Here is a 19,125-nt window from a genome sequence, read left to right as displayed (position 1 = left end):
ATTTATCTAACAGTGTGTATGTGTGTGTGTGTGTGTGTGTGTGTGTGAGAGAGAGAGAGAGAGAGAGAGAGAGAGAGAGAGTGTTTGAGATCCTTAAGTTCTGTCTCTATATAGTAACATGCAAATGAGCATGCAGAGGGCTGCAAACAGACGTAAGCATCAGATGTTAACAACTGCACACAAAAAGGCTGTGAACATCTTCACAGAGAAGGCTATGAACAGACATACATAGGGGTGTGAACAGACATGAACATCTTTATACAAAAAGCTGTGAACGGATGTGAACATCTGTATACAGAGGGCTGTAAACAGATTGAACACCTGAAGACAACAGAGGAGTCATTCAGACTCTGAGACATCAGAACTCACTGGATCCTTTATTAGGAGGAACTAGAATCTTCATAGAAATAAATGAGTCCTGAAAGTTGAGGTCACAGGGTCTAACACTGAGCAGAGGTCAAAGGTTAAAGGACATTATTTTAGGAGAGACGCTGCAGTGAGAGAGAATAAACAAATTCAGGGGTTCTGTTGTGGGAACAGCCAGAGTCTTAGTGGCTAAGACTTGGCCGCTGTCAGCCAACCGAGCATCTGTTGGGCTCACAGAAGCAAGTCTCAGTCTAGGAGCTAAGACCTGGAGCTTCCTGCAGCTCAACCTTATCATATCCAGGAAGACAGATCTGTAAGACACAAGGGTAAGGATGGAGATGCTGGGCTTCAGCCACCGTAGGAACCAGATCCTTCAGCAAATGGAAAGGGATGGGTTGATTTTCACATCCTCGGGCAAGCAGGGAAACCAGAAGTGATGGGTGTGCGGGGCTCAGCTCGCGCCTTCTAATTTATACCACTTTATACCTGTTAACTCAATGTGGTGACCATGGCAGCTCACATGCTCCTGCTCTGAGTTGGGTCGGGTGCTCCCTGCTCCTGTGTCCTTTCTTTTCCCACTGCTCCCCTCAGACTTGCAGGCTTCCCTTTGCCCACTGCCTCCCTCCTATCCTCTCTTTCCCAGGTCCTTCCATTTGCACCTCCAGGACTGCCCAGGCCTTGGAAAGGACTGATGCTCAGATTGCTGTTAGCTTTAGTGGAAATGCAGATTGGGGACCTTTAGCACTTACGTTTCTTTTTGCAGACAACTCTGCAGATATGTTCAGTTTGGAAGTTGTTAGGATTCCCTTTGCAGCCACCATAGATGAATTCAGTACAGACTCCAGTTTCTTTATTATACCACCAGCGTGGAAAGTAAGCCATGCAGGGGCCAGGATCCTGTGGCAGACTGCATACATCTGTGGGGAAATCATGGGAGACAGATATTTGGAACAGCCCCACCCCCTTCCTCTGTCCACTGCTCTCTTTGTCTAGCTCAGAGCTGTGTTTCCGGTTCCCTGGGAATCTGACCAGTCACTTCAGCCTCTTTGGTCTTCTTTGTCTCAGCTGCAGGATGACAACAGAAAGAACCACCTTGCTGGTCGGGACAGGACCGTCCCAGGAGCAGACGTGGCCATTGTGTCTCCTCAGCATCTGAATGATGACTGCTTGATGACTTGGCCTCATAAACGGCAAGGATGACTGTCTCTTTCCTTTCTGCCAGGAATGGCCACCATCTAAGTTAAAATATCTCCAGTCCACTAGACGTCAGAGGAACTGATGCCCTGGCTCAGAACAGTTATCTTCCAACCCCAAAGTCCATACCTCCCTCTCCACAGCTTCTCTCTTTTGCTGCTCTTAACGCTCATCCTTTCAAACTGTCCTCGAAAGTCAGCCTACTCCCCAGTCTCCGCACCTTCAGACCTGCTCAATGCCCGAGCTGCTCTGGCTAGCAAGGCACACTCCTATTCATTCTTCAAAACCCTTCCAGTAGCCAGGTGTGGTGGGATTTGCCTGACATCCAAGCACTTGGGAAGCTGAGGCAGGAGGATTGCAGCGATTTTAAGGCTGCCCTGAGCTATACAGAAGACCATGTCTGCAATATCTAAACAGTTCCAGCATCATTGCCTTTCTGATGTCTCCTGGGTCCATGTTTACCCCTTGATTTTAATGTACCTGTTTTATGTCTGTGATGAAGATTTATCGTGGGTTTATCCATATTTTCTGACTGCAGGAAAACTGAGTTCTTCATGAGCAAAACTGTACCTTAGCCCTGTACAGCGGTTCTGAGCAGATCTTTGGCAAGAAATGGATGTTTCAAGAATGTTCTCAGAAGTAAACAAAGGAAGGAAGAATGGAAGGAAGGAAGGAAGGAAGGAAGGAAGGAAGGAAGGAAGGAAAGAAGGAAGGAAAGAAGGAAGGAAAGAAAGAAGGAAGGAAAGAGAAAGATCCCAAACTTAAGCACTTAATGAACAACTGATTTCACCACTGAAAAATTCCACTACACTCACACAAGTTTAGCTATTAAAGTGCTGGCTGTGGGTCTTAGCCTTTGACCCATGTTGACATTTCCTCTGTTGTGGCAGCCCTCTTTCTGTTCTCATTGTGCAGGTAGAGGGCATGAGACTTGGAGAGATGAAGTCGCTCCCTGATGTCACACACCAGTGAGGGAGTTAAGTGTGGATGAATCACCAGATATAGTGGTGCATGCTTAGAACCCCAGGCACCTGCCGGGCGGTGGTGGCGCACGCCTTTAATCCCATCACTCGGGAGGCAGAGGCAGGCGGATCTCTGGGAGTTCGAGGCCAGCCTGGTCTACAAGAGCTAGTTCCAGGACAGGAACCAAAAAGCTACGGAGACACCTGTCTCGAAAAAAAAAAAAAAAAAAAAAAAAAACCCAGACACCCAAAGGCTGAGGCAGGAGGATCTGGATGCCAAGGTTGAGGTCAGCCTTAATTCAGCAACCAGAACCTGAGTAGACCACAGTCGGGGGTTAGGATCACAGGGAGGATCAAGTCCGGATGTCTGCGTGCTCTCTCCCATCCAGCTCCACCTTCTCCACCTCCCAGTATTTCCCTGCCTAATCACATGTCCCCTAGCACAGCGTTTCCCCATGAGCACTTGCTGGTGTCTGGAAAGCTACTTCTCCCTGTGTTTGCCTGCACACTACCCGTCCTTCAGATTCCAAGTCCTATATGGCTTTCCCAGGAAAAGCTTTGGTGGCCTCATTGAGGAGCCCATCCTGGGTGTCACGAGCACCCGTAAATATTTGCTGATTGATAAATGGGCGCTCAAGGACGTGAGCAGAGAGGAAAGAGTATAGGAGGCTAATGCAACAAGGGGAGGCATCCTGGGTTTTATGTTAGTCTGAGACCTGGACAAACAAGCCCGGAAACTCCCGACACCTGCCTCATGCTCATCCTACATCCAGATGCACTGTTGCTGCTTGATGAGACTTGGAGAGCTACTTGGCATCTCAGAACAGCATCTGAGCGTAGCCAAGGGATCATATGACCCACCCAGTACCCAGCTATATCTTAAGAAGAAATGAGGTTCAGAAAGGAAAAAGAACCTCAGTCAGATCCTTTACTCAAATAGACGCCAGCTGTCTCAGGACAGGTCTCCGTGTCCAGTACCTACAAGATCTGCATCGGGTAGACAGTGCCATGGGAGTGTCGGTGAACACCAGCCCTCATGAAGGGGTGGGAGAGGTGAAAGCAGGAGGACGGGGGCAGCTCGGGCTCAGAGAGGTACCTTGTTTGAGGTCTAAGCATTTCTTGCCACAGCTGAACATGCAGCATCTCTTCTTGTTGGGACAGTGTCTGTGCCTTGTGCATTCGTTTCTTTCTTCAATTTCGCACTTTATTCTGACTCTGGGGCATGTTTCTGTAGGAGGAGGAGATGTGGTCCCCTGAGGAGTTGAAGGAGATACTGTTCTTCCTTCCTGGGTTCAGGGTACCACTGCAGAGCTGAGGAAGCTTGTTGGCCCCTCACCTGTCACTAGGAGAGGCAACCCTCAGGGGCTCAGGTTTTCACAGCACTGGCCCCATCGCCCCCTGCAGCGACTCAGCACCTAATCCCCAGAACCTTCTCCAGCCCTCTCCTGAACCCTTGGCCTTTCTCCTTCCTCCTCAGTACACAATTTGGAGAAAGCCCTGTCAGTGTCCCACAGAGCGAGCAGAGGCGTCCAGAGCATGCGAGGCTCTGTGGACTTGTGCAGGCCACACAGCTCTCAAGGATTGGACCCGGAATTTGCTCCTGTCACACGGCCTCCTGATCACTCACTTCCCCCACGACCTTCAAGTGCTCAGTGTGTTTTAGCTGGTAAGGATGAAATCTCCCTGCTTCACCATCTGAAGGGACCCTGGAGGCTGTTCTTCAGCACACAGGTAAGGTCCTGTGAATACAGGAAAACTTTGGGGAGCTGCAGTGGGCAGGCAAGGAAGCTGCTGGGGTGCTGCTAGGGAGAGGCTCATCCTAAGTGGAGAATCTTTTGTCTAGTTAATTCCCAATGTCCATTCAATGCACACCAGTCCTGAAGTGCATGAAGAATTCCTTATAAAGATAGGGAGTCAGCTGTCAGAGACCCCTGTGTGACCCAGGGCACCTCTCCGGGATGACGGTGAAACAGTGACCCCAAACATCGCACTCCCACCAGGGTCTGGGACTGGGGTGGGGAAATCCTCTCATCTGCAGTGTGTTTTGTTCTTTGACCCCATCAAGCTACTTCTCTCCATATTAAGAACTGTACCCCAGTACTTACTGACAAAGAACCCCTCTGCCAGCTCAGGTTCCTGGATGCCCCACAAGAAGATGAAGAGGACCAGGAATGGCAGAAGTTCCCAGAGTCTCATCTTAAGAAGCAGTTGTCTGGCCAGAGGCTAAGCTGGATGGAACTGGTCAGTGACTCTGGCTTCTGCTCTGAGGCTCTGTGCCCCAACCGTCAAGGAAGCAACTCTGGACACGAGCCAGTCATGTTCCCTCCCGGAGGCCATCCGTGGCCTATCTGTACCCACAGTCACACTGTGGAGGAAAGGCCTCTGACTCTCTGATCTGGACCTCTGCAAGCTGAGGTCTCTGGCTCTCTGGCCTACTGGGGAGAGGGGTGTACTTGCTTAGGGTCTCCTAGAACCTCTTAGCAAATTTATGTGATTCCAGAACCTTCCTTTTTTCAGGGGCAAATTGACATTTGGGAATATCCTAGTTCTTTTTCTCTGTGATTCTTCTCTTCTTCAATGCTTTCTTTCCCTTGCCTCCTTTCCCCCATCCTCCCTTTCTCCTCCATTTATTCTTCTCTCCACCCCTCTCTCTTTTGAGACAGGATCCATCTATCCCAGGCTGCTCTCAAACTTGGAATGAGGCAGATGGTTTCTGCTCCTTCTGCATCCACCTCCCCAGTGCTGGGATTACAGACCTGCATCTCCTCCCCCGCTTTACATGGGACTGGGCTCGGGCTGGGGGCTTCAGGCATGCTAGGCCAGCATTAGATCAATCGAGCTGCATCCTGCCTTGGCTGCATCTTGTCTCCCTCTCTGGCCTAATTATCTGTGGTTTTGCCCTCTGTGTCCTTTTTCTCCTTTTCAACGACTTTGCCTGAGTCTTTGTCTCCTTACCCTTCAGTTCCCTTTGGTTTTTTTTCTCTCTTGTCTTTGACCCACTTGTCCTCTTCTGCCACCATCCCAGAGTAAAGACTGTCCGGTGGGCACAAACCTAACGTTCCTGGTGAGCATCTGGACAGGTGATGCGTCTTGAAGGCAGGAAAATAGTGGCTCTGAGGGTCTGTGCCCCAACAGCAGGTTAGCAGAGGCCACAGGAAGCAATGGCTCAGAGTCAACTGCAGGGGGAACCAAGAGGCTCTCTGATAGTTCTGGAATATTCCCTCAACTCAAGTCTTGGAGCATTAGTGAGAGAGTGGACGCAGTGTGGACACACGTGAGCAGTGCAAGGGGAGACTGAGGCAGGGATGCTGGCTGCAGCCAGCTACACCAGACTCACCTAGGACTCCATCTGGAACTGCAAGGGCCGTTTCCATGTCCTGCATCTCAAAAACCTGTGGCCGAATTCCTCCAGAAAATAATCAACCCTTTCCAGCTATGGAATCTGTCTTCTCTCATTAGTACATCCATATAACTGTGGGCCATATCTACTGGCTCCAAAGTGTTTTTATCACTGTAGCTATAAACCTCGTCCCACGAGCAATCACTTTCTAGCCTCCGATCCCCTCCAGCCCCTCAGACTGTTTCCTGCTGTGTCTCTCTTTGCCCATGGTGGTTTTCAGTCCAGGGCCTCATACCAACAAATGCCCTACCTCTGAGCTACATTCCTAATCTAGTCCTCTTACCCCCCCCCTTTTTTTTTAGAATTGACACAGACTTTTACTAACTTGCCTAGGCAGGCCTTGAACCTGTAATCCTCCTGCCTCTGCTTCCTGAGTATCTGTGAATACAGGCCTGAACCACCATGCCCAACTCCTAGATATTTCATGTAAATGGAATTACACAGTTGTGTGTGTGTGTGTGTGTGTGTGTGTGTGTGTGTGTGGTGAGGTTTTCATGGCCTGTGTGTAGTGGTCATAGGACAATCTCCGATGTGGGATTTCCTCTTCTACCTTGTTTAAGGCAAGGTATCCTTGTTGCCCAGGCCCATCCCCCACTCTGCATATCCTCCAGGCCAGCTGATCCACAAGCTTCTGCGGTTCCTCTGTCTTCTGTGCCCATCTCAGTGAAGGAGCACTGTAATTACAGGTATGTGCTACCCTGCCTGGCTTTATATGGGTTCTGGGGATTTGGACTCAGGAACTCACGCCTGTGTGGCACGTTCTAAGCCACGCTCCCAGCCACCAGTGTATGCTCATCCATAGCAGAACACTGTGTTAGTTCCCCATTCTTGTGATTGAATTGCATCCTGTCATATGCCAAAGTTTCATTCTACTTTCTGACCCACAATTTTTATTTATTTATTTTTTTTGGATTCCTTGGAGCCTACTCAGCTTGAATGTGGAACATTCTGGAATGTGGATGTGGGGTTGAATACCTCAGGCATCCAGGGACAATGGGGGAACACTGGACCGGTATCAGTGTCCCTGTTACTGGAGATAGATGAGGAAAATTTGGAGGCATGTTTTATTGGTTCACATGACTCTCTAAAATATACCTAGTGGGAGTGTGTTACAATTCCCAACAGCAACCAACTTAAAATACAGCAATTTGAAAAAAATTAGATGGAAAAAAGTGTACGCCGGAACACGTTTGCTGTTGCAGGTTGTTGGCTGGGAACCAAGTGTGTTGAGGTGAGGTAGCAACAGTTCCTGCTGCAGTGTACACCCCTCTCCCTGCGAATCACCTGAAACAGTCTCCATCTTGTGTTTCTTGGGGGAATTTCCCAAAGATGCCCCTTAACCCCCTCCCTTGTCTTAGAGTCATTGCCCACAGGCCTTAGACAGAGGAGAAAAACAAAACAAAACAAAACAAGATCCCTGGGCGTCCCGATTTTTAAGGACATGGTGTCCACAAGCCCTTGAGTGATGTCACCAGAAGCTTTCCCATTTCCTCATTCTCCCCAGGCTGAAGATGTGTGCATTACCCAGTCTCAGAGGCACAGGGTGAAGCCAGTACTTTACTGAATAAAGCTGAAGGCTACACGGACATAAACAGGGAGTTTACGTGCCGTGCGGGTAGAGCTGAGCAGGCGAGGCATCGTTAGTGAGGGGATCCTAAGGGGGGGGGTTATAATTAGGGACTGGAGATGGAGGGAGGGGAGGCATCCTGGGGTTCAATGCTGGGAGGATCTAATGCCTTGGAGTGCCTGGAGCAGTCACCAGAAACCACTCTGGAGGAGCCAAATCCTGATGGTTTTCGCAGCATGTCCTCTCTTCAGGGGGAAGAGCCTGTTGAGAACACAGATACAAGATATAGCTGAGAATCTTGGGCTCAGTTTACCTCTGGAGCCTGAGTTATGTTTCTACATCTTTCCATGGGAGGGGGTTCAAAGTGGGGTTTGTCGATGGTGGTTGAAAGTGAGCCAAGTGCAAACATCTAGGGGTGAGAATGTAATGAAACTTATTATTTTGTGTGCGAACTCCAAAGCATATTAAAACCAGTCAGTTTGTTCTTTCAAGGAAAAATGGGCAAAATTGGATTGCTGGCAAAATGGGGTGAAGAAGTTGCTGGTCTGGGATGGTTCCCAGCGTGCCCAGGTGGGGCTGGACATGGATCAGTTTGCAATTGGTCTTTGGGACCCTTCTATGTCCCCTTCCACCCCCCTAAATCCCTTTTTGTTTGTTAATTCCCCCATACCTTCCCACCTCCAGTTTCCAGAGGGCCACAGTACTGTCCTGTCTTCCCCCAACCTTCCCCCAGCTCCTGAGCAGATCAACCCTCCCCCAGCTCCTGAGCAGATCTAATTCTGCCAGGTCTGAGAAGGACCTAGCTGCTTTGAGACAGGCCAACCCACACCTCCCAGATGGCCCTGGCGGGGATATTAGATGGCACCTCCAGGACTCACTTCTTTTTTGGCAGACGTTCTGGCATAGGCTTTGGGATTGGAAGTTGTTGTTGTTTCCCTGGCAGCCACCATAGATGAAGAGTTGGCACGTGCTGTTTTCTTTATTATAAAACCAGCGAGGGAAATAAGCCAAACAGTAGCCAGAGTCCTTCGGCAGGCTGCATATATCTGCAGAGAGAGCCCAGGGTTGAGAACTCAAGAGTGTGCGACCCAAAACAGAACAAAATGCCGTTCCATTCCCCTAGAGATTCCTCTTCCTCTCACACTCTAGGGGTTCAGCACCACAAACACACTGCACCTGCTTGCTGGGAGACATGATGGTGAGTGTCTACATCCCCAGAGGTCGGATCTTTGCGGGTGCTTATGGTTTGAACATGAAATATCTTCCCACAAGCTTACATTTTGAACACTTGTCCATTTGGGGGATGATAATTTGTGGGGGTGTGGTGTGGGACCTGTTAGGAGGTGGAGCCTGGCTAGAGGAAGTAGGTCACTAAGGGAGGGCTTTTCAAGGTAATAGCCTAGGCCCAGTTCCTAAGCCGGTTCCTAAGCCTAGTCCCCCTTCTCTACCACGTGCTTCCGACACCACGAACTCCACCATGCTGTTTCCATGGTGACGTACAGAGGCCCTTTAAAGTCTTGAGCCAAAAGAAACCTTTTGTACATTAGTTGTTTCTGTTGGGTGTTTTGTCACAGCATGGTAAAAGAATTACCACACAGGTGACACCCTCCCTGCCCTAGTTTTGGGGATACTAAGAATGGACTGGAGACCTCACGCATGCTAGGCAAGTGCTCTATCATAGAACTGTATCTTCCGCCTGTAGACACAATCAGTTGAGGTGGTTGCATATTGGAACAGAAGGAGTGAGTTTGGACAGAGATGCACACACACAGGGAGGATACCGTGTGGACTTGAAAGTGGAGATCAGAATGATGTATCTACAAGAGATGCCAAAGATTGACAGAAAGCCACCGGATATGAATAGAGATGTGTAATTAAGTTCTCACTCATGAACCAGGGAGATGTAGGCACTTGCTATGTAAGCCAGAGAACCTGAGTTCAATCCCACAGCCCATGAAAAAGTGGAAGGAGAGAAAAGACTCCACGAAATGTTCTTCTGACCTCTTGGGATATCACTGTCACCTAACCTCTTCCTTTGAGCCTGCAGGACTGTCAGAAAACACATTACTATTGCAGAAGCCAGCAGGCTGGGGCACATTGTTGCAGTAGTACTAGCAAGCTAACGCAGGCTCCAGCTGAGCCACAAGCTCCATGACCGTATGGAGCACAGCAACTGCTTTCTCCTCCTCTGTCCTCCTGACAGTTCCCCTCTCTGCCAGGCTTTTCAAGCCCGGGTTTCCACATAGTCCATTGAGGCAGCCTCCGATGCATCCTCCCGCCTTCCTCCCTGGCTTATCCCATCAATCTACTATGTAGATCACCAGGGAGGAGGAGCGAATGGACTTGAAAACACGCTGATCATGTCACGCCACGTGTTAAGACCTCGGCTTCATGACAAGATTCTTCTGTCACTCACAAGGTCCTTCATCTTCTGGTTCCTGTATCTGGTTCTGGCGTCTTCTGCCGAGGGATCCCTTTGAGCCCCATGCTAAGGCGATTTTCAAGTCAGCACACAACGCTACACTGCACGGCAATACCGCTGTACAACCATACACACCATTGCTGTTAGCAGAATGCTGCTGTTAGCAGAATGCTTATTCTTCCTCCGAAAGTCTTTATCAAAAATCAGTTCCTCTGTGATGACTCTCAACTCCACGCCGTATCCCACAGCACGGCAGCTGCCCGAATCAAGCCTGCATTTCCCTATCTTGGTTTTGAAGCTTGTTTGTTCATTTATCATTCTAAAAACGCTGGGCAGTGGTGGCGCACGCCTTTAATCCCAGCACTTGGGAGGCAGAGGCAGGCGGATCTCTGTGAGTTCGAGACCAGCCTGGTCTACAAGAGCTAGTTCCAGGACAGGCTCCAAAACCACAGAGAAACCCTGTCTCGAAAAACCAAAAAAAAAAAAAAAAAAAAAAAAAAAAAAAAAAAAAAAAATCTCCAGTCTTGTTCCTGGGATTGTGAATTTCCAGTGCTCAGGAATTATGTCTGATTTCATTTGCAGGTTCTGATGCCCAGCAGGTGGGCTGGCATGGTACAGAGCTTTATGGAGCGTAAGAGGGGAAGTAAGGCGGACCCTGACCAGAACTGAGTAAATTATTCCTGAGCACCTACCATTTGCTGGATGTTCTCAGAGAAAAAGAAGACATGTGATCACTCCTGCTTAGTTCTCAAGCCAGAAAGACGAACCGTTTAAACTAATGGGCCTCAGGTGGCTCTCTCCTGTGCCTGGCATTGCTCTGAGAACTCCAAGGGAATTAAGAGCCATTGGCATGAACCCTTTCATCATGTAAAGAAATGAAGGCACACAGAAAAAAAAAGCATTAATTTGTTCACGATTTTTAAAAAGACACTAAAAACTGGATCTGAGATCCGAATTTAGGAAGTCTGGAGTCAGACCCTGACATGTCACCTTGTCTGCCCACTCTGCTCTTCTGACACATCCCATGCTCCTCGGTACTTTCCAGATGCCACCGCTCTTTCCTTCACTGAGCTGTCTCTGGTTGAACCCATCACTTCCCTTTTCTAGGAAGTCCTCCAGTCACCCTCCCACGCTCTGGAGGGCCACACATATTGATCACCTCATTGCTTACTTTTTCATTGTCTTTCAGCCCTGGTTCTTAGGAATAAGATGATCTTCGAGCCTGTGGTTCTTAGGATTAAGATGAGAGTCTTTCTTCAGGCCCATCAGACCGGGACTGTATGATCCGAACACACAGAGGGCCTTTCCAAGTGACTAGGGTCGTGCTTGCTCTGCCTCCCTGGGAGCTCCCACAGAGGTCTTTGCAAGTCATTCCCTGGTGAGCCTCGTCAGCCTCACTTTTACTGCTACCCTTTATTCTGAACTCAGCTCCGAGTCTGGTTACCTCAAGGCTTTTCGTAGTACCACACTGAACAAGTCAGATGCTATTACAGGCACTGTGGTCTGAGTATGATTTATGTGTGTCCCCCTCAAGGCTCATGTTTTGAAGTCTTGGTCCACAGGGTTGTGATACCTCTGAGAGGTGAAATCTCTTGGAAGACTCCCAGATTAACTGGAACATGTCCTCCAAAATGATTTTAGAACCCTAAGCCCCTCTTGGTTTCCATTGATTGTGTGACCTTTCCTGCCCATTATCTCCTATGAGGTCTATGCTACTCCCTGCCATGATGTGTGGTCCCAGCCTCAAAAACTGACTTAAATAAACCCCATTTCTTCATAATTAACCTGTCTCATATATTTATTAACACAAAATGAACCTAAAAAGTGGGCATCTGAAACACCCCGTAACTATTTCTAAAGAAATGAAGAATCTCAAATAGCTTTTTGGGAGTCCAGAGACAGAGTTGAAATTGCAGCTCTGGTCTGGAATGTCAAGGCATGTTTCCTAGTAAGTAGTCCAATTCATATGGACAGAGAGATAACTGCTTAGCAGTCAAAAGTTAGGAAGATAAATCGCTTTGCTTGTCACCAATAATGCGAACATAAGTTAGGATGACAATGGCCAGGTGGGGACTCAGAAAATCATGGTGGTGAAAAATCGTCCAGAAACAGTTTAGCCAGGCGGTGGTGGCACACGCCTTTAATCCCAGCACTCGGGAGGCAGAGGCAGGTGGATCTCTGAGAGTTCGAGGCCAGCCTGGTCTACAAGAGCTAGTTCCAGGATAGGCTCCAAAGCTACAGAGAAACACTGTCTTGAAAAACCAAAAAAAAAAAAAAAAAAAAGAAAAGAAAAGGAAGGAAGGAAAAAAATAGTTTGATCCCACCCATGCACCCACCATTTCTTTTTTTTTTTTAAATATTTATTTATTTATTATGTATACAATATTCTGTCTGTGCGTATGCCTGAAGGCCAGAAGAGGGACCAGACCTCATTACAGATGGTTGTGAGCCACCATGTGGTTGCTGGAAATTGAACTCAGGACCTTTGGAAGAGCAGGCAATGCTCTTAACCACTGAGCCATCTCTCCAGCCCCGCACCCACCATTTCTTTGGGGAAAACTGAGGCTCTCACCTTACCTGCTGGGATAAGAACATCACTGCCACACACCACATCAGGAACTGTAACGAATCTAAATCGCAAGACCCTAAACCCATCAGCCTTACCTAAATAACACCCCTCAGTGAGCCGTGGCAATGGCAGCCCAGGTGGGCAGGAGAGGAGCCATGGGGTTACCTTGTTGGGGGTCTAAACATTTCTTTCCGCAGTTGAAGAAACAGCACTTCTCTTTCCTCTGGCAATCCCTGTCCCTGGAGCACAGGTCCCTTTCTTTGAGTTCGCAGTGCTCTCGGAATCGGGGGCATCTCCCTGGAGAGGAGACAGTCTTTGAGTCTCGGGGCCTTCAGTTTGCCGGGTTCAGGGAAGCGTATGTTCAAGTTCGTTCATCCTGAAGGAATCCTTTCCCTCACTCGTGTTTCCCACACTACACCCCGAACCTCTTCAAACACCCCCACTCTCTCCCTTCTTCCCTCCGTCCTTGGTCTACCCCAAGCCGCGGAAGCAGACATTTTCAACCACTGGTGACATTTAGACTGGATAATCACCTGCTGGCCCTGGGAACTGTGTTGTGCTTTGTAGGGCCTTTAGCAACAACCTTGACCCGAACTGACTCAAGACACTGGGAAGGCCTCTCTGGGAGCGAAACCCCCTGGCCTAGAGCGCTACTTTAGGCTGTTCTAGCTAGTCAGTCTTTTTTTTTTTTTAAATTAATTAATTAATTTATTTATTTATTAAAGATTTCTGCCTCCTCCCTGCCCCCCCAATCAAGTCCCCCTCCATCGTTAGCCCGAAGAGCAATCAGGGTTCCCTGCCCTGTGGGAAGTCCAAGGACCACCCACCTCCATCCAAGTCTAGTAAGGTGAGCATCCAAACTGCCTAGGCTCCCACAAAGCCAGTACGTGCAGTAGGATCAAAAACCCATTGCCATTGTTCTTGAGTTCTCAGTAGTCCTCATTGTCCGCTATGTTCAGCGAGTCCGGTTTTATCCCATGCTTTTTCAGACCCAGGCCAGCTGGCCTTGGTGAATTCCCAATAGAACATCCCCATTGTCTCAGTGTGTGGGTGCACCCCTCGCGGTCCTGACTTTCTTGCTTGTGCTCTCTCTCCTTTTGCTCCTAATTTGGACCTTGAGATTTCAGTCCGGTGCTCCAATGTGGGTCTCTGTCTCTGTCTCCTTTCATCGCCTGATGAAGGTTAATATTCAGGAGGATGCCTATATGTTTTTCTTTGGGTTCACCTTCTTATTTAGCTTCTCTAGGATCACGAATTATAGGCTCAATGTCCTTTATTTATGGCTAGAAACCAAATATGAGTGAGTACATCCCACGTTCCTCTTTTTGGGTCTGGCTTACCTCACTCAGGATAGTGTTTTCTATTTCCGTCCATTTGCATGCAAAATTCAGGAAGTCATTGTTTTTTACTGCTGAGTATTACTCTAATATGTATATATTCCATACTTTCTTCATCCATTCTTCCAATGAAGGGCATCTAGGTTGTTTCCAGGTTCTGGCTATTACAAACAATGCTGCTATGAACATAGTTGAGCATATACTTTTGTTGTATGATAAGGCATCTCTTGGGTATATTCCCAAGAGTGGTATTGCTGGGTCTAGAGGTAGGTTGATCCCGAATTTCCTGAGAAACTGCCACACTGCTTTCCAAAGTGGTTGCACAAGTTTGCATTCCCACCAGCAATGGATAAGTGTACCCCTTTCTCCCTAGCTAGTCAGTCTTGCTGTGGCCTTGTTTGTGAGTTCCTCTGGAGGGCGACATTGTACAGCGATTACTCCGCAGCCAAGGCTGGGTTTTGAAATTCTAACTCTACTGGGATGAATGTGTATGGGAGAATAAACATGATCATAAATACACTGCATAAAATTCTCAATGGATTAACAAAAATGTTATCTTAGAAAAATATTTGGTAAGTTGAATCCTGGTAGCCGTGTAATCCTGGGCAAATTATTTAAATCCTATGTCTTCTAGTTTCCTCATCTTTAAAGAGGGGAGCGGGACAAAGAGCTACATGCAACTAAGGGATGCTGAGAGCAGGAGAAATAGTCTTTCCCAGGGAAGAGCCTCCTAATTGCTTATCCAATACCAGTGTTCAGCCCTGAAATCACATATATACAAGAAACACTAAACAGACCCAGCACTGCATATTTATTTATTTAGACACATGCACAGAAACACATACACACACACTCAAACACACACACACCATAAACACCACACACAGTGATATACATATTACAACAGAGATTAAAGAAAAAGAGACCATTATTTTGAAAGGCTGTGTGTCGGGGGAGGGTACATGACAGAAAATGGAGGGAGGAGAAGGAAGAGGGAAAATGATACTGTATTTTAATGTTTAAAAATTATATTTTTTTAAATTAGAAGAATAAAATAGGGATGTTGCTAGGACTTACCCTCGCGGAGCTGTGATGAGGATTAGTGAGATAGCAAATACAACAGCTACTACATAGTGATGGCAGAGCAGCTACCAGGCGAGAAGCTGCACTCTCCACCCCATGTCTTTGTCACAAAGCTTAGGGCCAAAATTCTCTTAAAATGAAGAAATTAAGTTTCAGAGAGCCTACATGAAATTCAAATATTTTTCTCATGATCTCCTAGCTATCAGCATTCAACCCACCAATTTCTGACCCTAGAGTTCCCGACAAAGGAACTTGAGAGCTGAGGGCTCTTCCCATAAATGCTGGATCCATGATTCTTCTCCCCAAAGAAGACACCTCTTCAAAGGCCCTTCAAGGAATGTTTTCCCAGACCCTTGTCTCTGGAGTAACACAAATGATATCACACGGAAGAGACCTTGTAAGTGTCTCCCTCCTCTCCCATGTCACGTCCAGGGAGAAGATGCAGAAAGGCAATGGGAACCTGAGGAGCTGATCCTGGTCTTCCCTTTATCCCAGACAACAGCAGAAAACCGGTACTTACTGGGAAACAGCAAGTCAGTCAGGCCAAGTCCCTGGATATTTGCAAACAGGCCAAGCAGCACGAGGATGCTCAGAAATCCAGAAAACTTCATTCTGGGGAGGGACTGGCCGAGCTGTTGGTTCTAGACCATGGAATTGTCTGGCTTCCTTAGCCCAGCTGACTCTCTCAAGAGTCTACCTCGGCTGTAAGGCTGGAGCACAGCCAGTCACCTACTATCTTGCTGGGAACACCAAGTTCTTGAGATCATAAGTAGAGCTAATGACATTCACATCCCACATAGATGGAGAAAGCCCACATCTTACTATGCCCTTGATGCTTGGACTACATAGGGCTAGCCTTCTGGCCAACCAGAGTAGTGAGCAAAATGTACTCTACACCTCCTATGCTACATTAAGAGGAAATGACACCCTTAGGTCTTCATCTTGATAACTCAAAGTTATGTGGATCGCCCTCTTTCCCATTCATTTGCTCCTTTCTAAAGCATCCATCCAATGAACACACCCTTCCATTTGTCTCTGACAGGGTCTCTATTGTCTTGGTATCTCTTCATGTTAGTATCTAATTTTTACTCCTGTGGGAAACCCATAGTCTCTGTGTTCCCCGCTCCTTCTCCTAAGGTCAGAGAGTAGGGAATTGGGGAGAGGGGGAATCAGGCTGATATCAGAGTCTTTTGATAGTGTTTGCCACAGTGTTGTTGAATGTTACAGACCATAGGGAGCCTCCACCACATGACACAGACTCTGCTGCCTGCGGAGACACTGAAATGAAGACACCGATCTGAGAGACAGCAGCTGAATCAAGGTCAACGACACTGCAGAGCTGCTGGATTCTAACTGTGCTGTCAGGAGAAGAAGGGTGCAAACCTGAGCCGCCCCCTCATAAGGCATGCATGCATAGTACCAGCTGCCCCCCTCATAAGGCATGTATCCGTGGTACCAGACACCACCTTCATAAGGCATGTATCCATAGTACCAGCCTCCCCACCTCATAAGGTATGTATCCGTGGTACCAGACACCCCCCTCATAAGGCATGCATCTATGGTACCAGCCGCTCAACTCGGGCTGGAAAGGAAAGAGACACCATGAAGGGCTGTGTTAACAATAAGGATTCTGTTTTCTATGGCTGGGTTGTCGACATATTGTGTAGGTCATTGTCCTCAATTTGTTTCACATGACAGACAGCAGCCACCTAGAGTTCACAGTCTCATCATTAAATAATAATATGACCACAAAATTTGAGATCACAGGTAGAACCCCCATGATAATCCCATCTCAGCCACTTTATAATGTCACCTAAGAATGATCCTGTAAAAATGCTGAAGAATAGATTTATTTTTGGTATTGGGTGTCAAATCCAGGTCTGCACAGACTAGGAAACACTCCCCCATTGACCTAGCTCTCCAGTCTGGGAAACAGAATTTCCACTAAACAACCAAGATGTCTTAAGTCAGCCTGACCTTCTTGTACTTTGGTATTCTCTCAAACTCACCTTTTTCTTGTTCCTAGGCAGGAAGGCCCTGAGGTATTTAATTTTGTAGACAGGGTTGATGTAGCCCAGAGAAGGGAAGATCCTGACAGATGTCATCCAATGAGTGACTGTGAGCGACAGAATTCCAGGGCACAAGTGTGTCTCCACCGGAGGCCACTAGGGAATCTTCTCATGGTGATGTGGCTCTAATACTTCGTAGACTTGAAGGTAACGGCTAGAATACTAACCCATAGGGGACAAAAGTGATGCATGCCATAGAGACAGGCTGAAGAACCACAGCCAACAAACTTCCCAGTGTCCCCAGGACCCCCAGCTAAATCTGCCTTCTTCCTTAAACTCTCTTGGGAAAAATTTAAACATGTACTGGTTATTCTACCACATTCTGTCTGATCTGCCTGAGTTGTATGTTAACACATATAAGTGTCATATTCCAAGCAGGTGACTTGAAATTTATGTCTCTGGGGCCTAGGTTGGGATTCCTTCTAACTTAATTCATGGAACACGTTGGTCAGGACACACCTGGGTCCTTGCCTTTCATTCCTTCTTCTACTCTCATTGAAGGCCATGGCCTTCATATACCTCTGTTCTAGGACACATCTTCTGCTCAAAAAGAGTGATCCAGGAAGGGCCAAGACACACTGACCCGTATCCAACAACTCATACTTCTTCATCAGACCAGGACTTGGCATGAATGACTCCCTCCCGGTATTGTTCCTAGTGCATCAAACTGAATTGTTAATGTGCACATCTGTTCTCCCAAATAGGCTCTGAGATCCAGTAAACAGGTCAAGGTCTAGCCACCAGTCCTTAAAACATGAGGAGGTTCAGAATAAACTCTCAGTACATTTCCCTGTTTGAGCAAGATAGGCAGGGCAACCGGTAGGCATTTAAGCAGACACACAGGTGGGTGGTGTTGATAGAGTGATAGATGGGAGGATTTGGATGAGCAGAAAAAGAGGAAAGGAATGTGGGGGTATCTGGATGTATGAGTGCACGGATTCCGGATGGTTGGATGGATGAACAGCTGGGTGAAGTAGGTTGAACAAAATATAAGGTTGAACAGAATATAACAGCTTTTTGTTGCTGTGGCAAAATATTCAGCATTCTCAACTAAGAGGAGGGGAACCTACAATTGTGACATGACTCAGGGTATAAAAGTCCCTGCTGCTAGATCCGATGACCTGAAGTTGAACCCCAGGACCCACATGGTAGAAAGAAAGAGCTGACTCCTGAATATTGTCCTCTGGGCTCCACATATATCTGTGGGATGTATGCACACACACACACACATGCACACACACACGTGCACACACACACAGAGAAATAAGGTATTTGTATTTTTTAAAAAGCACATTCTTTTTTAAAATTTATTTATTTATTATGTATACAGTATTCTGTGTGTATGCCTGCAGGCTAGAAGAGGGCACCAGATCTCACTGCAAATGGTTGTGAGCTACCGTGTGGTTGCTGGGAGTTGAACTCAAGACCTTGGGAAGAGCAGGCAATGCTCTCAACCGCTGAGCCATCTCTCCAGCCCCTAAAAAACACATTCTTAATAAGATATTTGTAATTTAAAAAAGGGAAATTTTGTGTGACTGTTTCAGTCCATAGTTGGTTGGACTCATTGGTCTGGGTCTGTCTGGAAGCAGACCATCGAGGTGGGGAACACGTGGTGGAGCTAAGAAAGCTTCCCACTTCCTTTTCATGCCAGCCGGGAAGCAGGAAGAAAGGGACAACAGCATCAATACGTCCCTGAAGGACAGAAGATTTAAGTTCAATAGACTTATTCCTCTAACTAAATCCCATCTCCTAAGGCTTCCCAAGTGTCAAGTGACCAAGGCTTCATTCAGCATGCTAGCTTTCGGGGGACATTTAAGATCCAGCACATAGTAGTTAGCAGTGGGATGGGCGGGGCTATAGATGGCGGGCGTCTGAATGGAAGGTTGGCTAGTGGGTTGATGAGAGGATTGGGTATGGCTGGATGCAGAAGTGATGAATAACCAAGTTGGCAGATGAGAGCAGAGAGGGGAGGTGAACCTGGGTACAGGTGAGAGATTGGACACGTGAGTAAGGGGATTGAGTGTTTAGTGGGCAGATGAGTTGGAAGCCTGACTGTATGAGTCAGAACATCAGCCGAAGTCGAAGATGAGCTGCACTGTGAGCTACACAGTGAGGTGCTAGGAGAGTCACGGAAGACGCGGGGCCTCACGTTCCTG

General features: G+C 47.6%; 1 protein-coding gene and 1 long non-coding RNA gene across 3 annotated transcripts; one reads left to right on the top strand and one right to left on the bottom strand.

Moving 5' to 3' along the window:
- Positions 1 to 299: 299 nt before the first annotated feature.
- Eppin (epididymal peptidase inhibitor) lies at positions 300 to 15,511 on the bottom strand. Of its 2 annotated transcripts, XM_057780973.1 has the most exons (6): positions 15,421 to 15,511; positions 12,646 to 12,777; positions 8,368 to 8,535; positions 3,619 to 3,750; positions 1,116 to 1,283; positions 300 to 677 (listed from the first exon to the last, which is right to left on the bottom strand). In XM_057780973.1, exons 1-6 carry the CDS (start codon positions 15,509 to 15,511, stop codon positions 658 to 660), a joined length of 711 nt encoding a protein of 236 aa, XP_057636956.1. In that variant the 3' UTR covers positions 300 to 657. The 2 variants fall into 2 exon arrangements, with proteins under 2 accessions (XP_057636956.1, XP_057636958.1); XM_057780975.1 differs by lacking the exons at positions 8,368 to 8,535; positions 12,646 to 12,777; positions 15,421 to 15,511 and adding an exon at positions 4,628 to 4,774.
- LOC130881399 (uncharacterized) lies at positions 4,036 to 10,638 on the top strand. The gene is made up of 4 exons (XR_009057728.1): positions 4,036 to 4,253; positions 4,650 to 4,937; positions 6,505 to 6,608; positions 10,494 to 10,638. It is a non-coding gene; the product is annotated as an uncharacterized LOC130881399 (long non-coding RNA).
- Positions 15,512 to 19,125: the final 3,614 nt, after the last annotated feature.

This window comes from Chionomys nivalis, chromosome 9, assembly GCF_950005125.1.
Source record: "Chionomys nivalis chromosome 9, mChiNiv1.1, whole genome shotgun sequence".
NCBI lineage: Eukaryota > Metazoa > Chordata > Mammalia > Rodentia > Cricetidae > Chionomys > Chionomys nivalis.
The sequence above is the reverse complement of the archived record's forward strand: the minus strand, read 5'-3'. Positions and strand labels throughout refer to the sequence as shown.